This window comes from Austrofundulus limnaeus, unplaced genomic scaffold (genome assembly GCF_001266775.1).
Source record: "Austrofundulus limnaeus strain Quisiro unplaced genomic scaffold, Austrofundulus_limnaeus-1.0 Scaffold2447, whole genome shotgun sequence".
NCBI classification, from domain to species: Eukaryota; Metazoa; Chordata; class Actinopteri; order Cyprinodontiformes; family Rivulidae; genus Austrofundulus; species Austrofundulus limnaeus.
This window is the reverse complement of record NW_013954849.1, coordinates 3,574-7,465: the sequence shown is the minus strand read 5'-3', so window position 1 is coordinate 7,465 and position 3,892 is coordinate 3,574. Positions and strand designations below refer to the sequence as shown.

General features: G+C 42.1%; 1 protein-coding gene across 1 annotated transcript in view; it reads left to right on the top strand.

Annotated features, from left to right (window-relative positions):
• LOC106511013 (netrin-4) overlaps positions 1 to 1,509 on the top strand; it is a gene marked incomplete at its 5' end in the record, with an annotated part of 6,035 nt that extends 4,526 nt beyond the window's left edge. Inside the window, 1 exon segment of the mRNA XM_013999750.1 lies at positions 520 to 1,509. Coding sequence (XP_013855204.1) covers positions 520 to 659 — 140 coding nt within the window.
• Between the last annotated feature and the right edge of the window lie 2,383 nt (positions 1,510 to 3,892).

Genomic DNA, 3,892 nt, shown 5'->3' with positions numbered 1-3,892 from the left:
GTGCACAAGTGTCCAACTTGAAGCGTTGGATGCGATTTTGAAGCTGAAATCGCGTTCGGTGTGAACGCAGCATAACAGTATCATGCTCCAGAGTCTGAAATTTAAATAAAGTAAATTAGTGTTTGGTAGATTATGTCGTTGTTGTAACAGTGCTTCTTGGCAATATATCTTATGTCGTTGAAAAGGCTGTTCATGACCCTTTTAAATGATGCCACATTTGTAAGGAACATGCATTTGTGGGATGGGCAGCAGAGCTGAGTATGTGGGTTGCTCACATAAAAGATTTGTCAAATGTTCTCTGCTTAGCAGCTTATTCTGTTGTTATTGACTATTGTTTTGAGCTTCTGGTCCCCCTAGGTTCTGCCAATTGGCTGCTATAAGATTTATCACAGAGAAGAATTGTTACAACAAAGAAATAACCTACCAAACACTAGTTAACTGTTTGTGCTAATTTTATGTGGTTGAAAGTTTGAAAAAGTCTTTGTAAGTTCAGTTTAGATTATTGTTTTTATGTCACAGGTGGGGAGTACTTGGTGGCGGGCCATTTGGACCGTAAGCAGGGTCGCCTCCTGGTTAACATGAAGAGCTTCGTCAAGCCCTGGAAAGCCAGTTTAGGACGAAAAGTCCTAATGCTGCTCGCAAAAGACTGCAACTGGTAGATGACCAGAAGACCGGCGGAAGGGACAAAAGACGTGACAGACAAGACTGTTTCTGGGCAAACAAAGCCAGCAGTTTTTGCTCCTGTTCTTGAGGTTTTGGAGGATTGAACTGAGTCGATCGGACCACTCCACGTTTCTGCTGTTGTCCACTGAAGCCACGGCTGGACGACAAGCTTAAGGCACACAGGATGTATCTTATTAAGACATCTCTGCCTTACATTTGAGCTTTCACTCCATGTTCCTGTGTACTGTAGGAGCATGCAGCTCAAAAAAAAAACTTTATGACTAATATTGAGTGTGTGAACGCACCGTGAACACGTCCATGTTCATTGCAACACAAAAAAATCCTCCTCTTCAGCACTTTAGCCTAAGATGGCCTGAGAAAACATGGATGCACAAAGAAAGGAGGATTAAGCACACTTGGACACAACGATGTAGCTCTTCTGTTCTCTTTATAATGGACACACGCTCTACACAGAGTGCCACTGAACAAGCCATACAAGCCACTACAGGTGGTTAAATCTGTAGACAGTCCAGGTGTGCCTGTGTTGAAATCACAGCAAAACTGAGTGTATTTGCCTGATTGTGTGTGAGAGAGAGTGGTTGAAAAAGCAGTATACTTTAGAGCAGAGTGATTCAGTCCAGTTCTTTAGCTTCTCTGTAGGTTTGAAACCATCCGATGTTTGTGATTCATATTCTCCTTCACTTACGTCACACTGCTGAACTCAGAAATATCATTCCTTTGTGCTCATGTACAGTGTATTTTGTATATACCTATATAAATATTTTTGCTTGTCTCTTTGTTTTTGTTAATGGTAATATTAAAAAAGATAAATCCATTCTGTTATAAGTTTGGACTCATGTTTTTTTATGTATTTTAGCTGATTGAATTAACTGCACATCAGAAATGTTGGTGCAGAAACAAGGATTCCTTAAAGAAATAATAACTTGTTGTGCTAAATGTAGGTTGAAATGACTCTCAGCTACTTCTACTATCAATTTTAATTTGATATTTGTTAAAGTAACTTGTAGTCATTTTTATGTTTGCTAAAATAGACTGGCTGTGGCAGCCATCTTGAATCAGGTTGACTCCTAAAGGTAATCGGTTGTCGATGAAGCTCCAGCAATTACTTTCTGAAAGTTTCATTAAAAATCCATCTATTGCTTCATTAGCTATTTTGCTAACAATAGATGGACAAAATTACACAGACACAGCAATTACCTTCTTGTCCACCTCTGACAGTGGTCAGCGAAACAAAATAATTCCTAAATTTCATTTGCCAAGACGTTCCAAGTTTTTTCTTTCAGATTAATTTTAACTAACATTCAACAGCATGTGCTTCATATAAAACATTGGATGGTTGTAATTTATTTTAAGAAACCTCATATAGACAGAAACAAAATGAAGGAGCTCAGTGTCCCTTACCTAGACGTGGGTAACCATTGCCCCACCTTGAAGCCAGGCCTGGGGGCGGGGCTTGTCGAGCACCTGGTGACCGGGTCTCTTCCCATGGGGTCCAGTTGGTTTAAATGAGCAACATGGGTTGCCGAAAACGGGGAGGTGGGGGGCTTTGGGTTCTGATCCAGGCTTACCAAAGCTGGCTTTTGGAACCTGGAACATGACCTTTCTGCTGGGGAAGGAGCCTGAGCTAGTGCACAAATTTGAGAGGTACCAACTAGCAATAAATGGGCTCACCTAGACCTAAACTAGACCTTATTCCACTCTGGTGTTGCCCGTGGTGGGAGACGCCGAGCTGGTGTATCCAACTTGGTGCCCGGTTGATGAGTGAGTAGCTTCCCTATGCCTGAAAGTTGGGGAACGTGCTCTGACGGTCGTTTGTGCCAATGATACCAACAGAAGTTCAGAGTACCCAGCCTTCTTGGAGTCTTTAACGGGATGCTGGAAGGTGCTCCAGCTTCTTTCTTCTGAGGGACTTCAATGCCCACCTTGGGTAGCTACCGTGTATTATATAGTGTATTTTACACCAAAACATAATGAATAAATAAAACATTTTGCTGCCTTCATGTGGATTTTCTAAGATGTCAACAAGATGGTACAGTCACAGTCTACGCTCCCAGGGTTTTATTCCTTTCAGCGTCCGTTCAACTACCACAACACAGTCACTGCTCTGTCTTCCTGGATTAGACTGCAGCAAGAACCAAAACCTAAACCCCAGTGAAACCCAGACATAATCACTTCAGCATCAACTCAAGAACAGCTTGGCATAAATTGGACAAAAATATCCTTATCATGCTGCTCTGTGTGTGTCCCTTCAGATTAGCTCATCCATCACTCTCCCTCTCGTAACACTCTCCTGTACGTTCACACAGCGCCACAAAATGTAGACCATAAGAGAGAGGCCTGAGGCGAGCACACACACACACACACACACACACTGTTTGGGTTAGACCAAGTGCATGTGTTCCACTCGAGACGTGACGTGATTGGCCGAGAGGTGTGGACACATTCCTGGCGCGTCGAGCGGTGTTCTGCCGCGGGCGGGGTCAAAGGTCATCCACCTGTCTGCCTGCCTGGTCTCAGACAGGAGGCGAGGAGGAAGCTGAGCCTGGATGGCCTCTCGCATGCACGTTTTCCTAATTCCTGACCCATTCACAGATCTGTGGGCAGAGCGGTCACGGCTCCCGGTTTCTGCTGAGCGGTTTCCAGACAGCAGGGTAAAGGGTGAACGAGTGCATACGGGGAGAGGAATGTGATTAGTGCCAGAGAGGAAGTGTAATGTTTCTTTACACAAGTATTACAAGTCATGTCCTTCTCCTCAATCAGGAGCAGACAAGCTGTACTTTTACACTAAAATGGTTCTATATTATTTATTTTAACCACAGATTCCAACATTTTTTGCAACATTATTTTGAAAAGTGGCAGGTGTAGAAGAAATTCATTTGGTTGTAATCTGCTATTTTGCCACTAGATGTCACTAGACATCACATTCCAGACCAAAAGTAAAACAAAACAAAACAGGCTAGTGTGTAACTGCTGTTTTTTACCTGAAGACTGTAATCTAGTCATGTGTTGTTACAGCTATCCATAGATTAGACATTTGAGGTGACCGAGAAGCAACTAAATATACCTGAAATAATGATGGCAGTTTAGGTGTATAATATTCAAGTATATTTACATCATTACGTACTTAAGTAATGTTTTAAGGATCTGTAATTTTACTGGTTTTTTTAAATCATAACTTTTACTTTTATTTTGTTGCGTTCAAAAGATA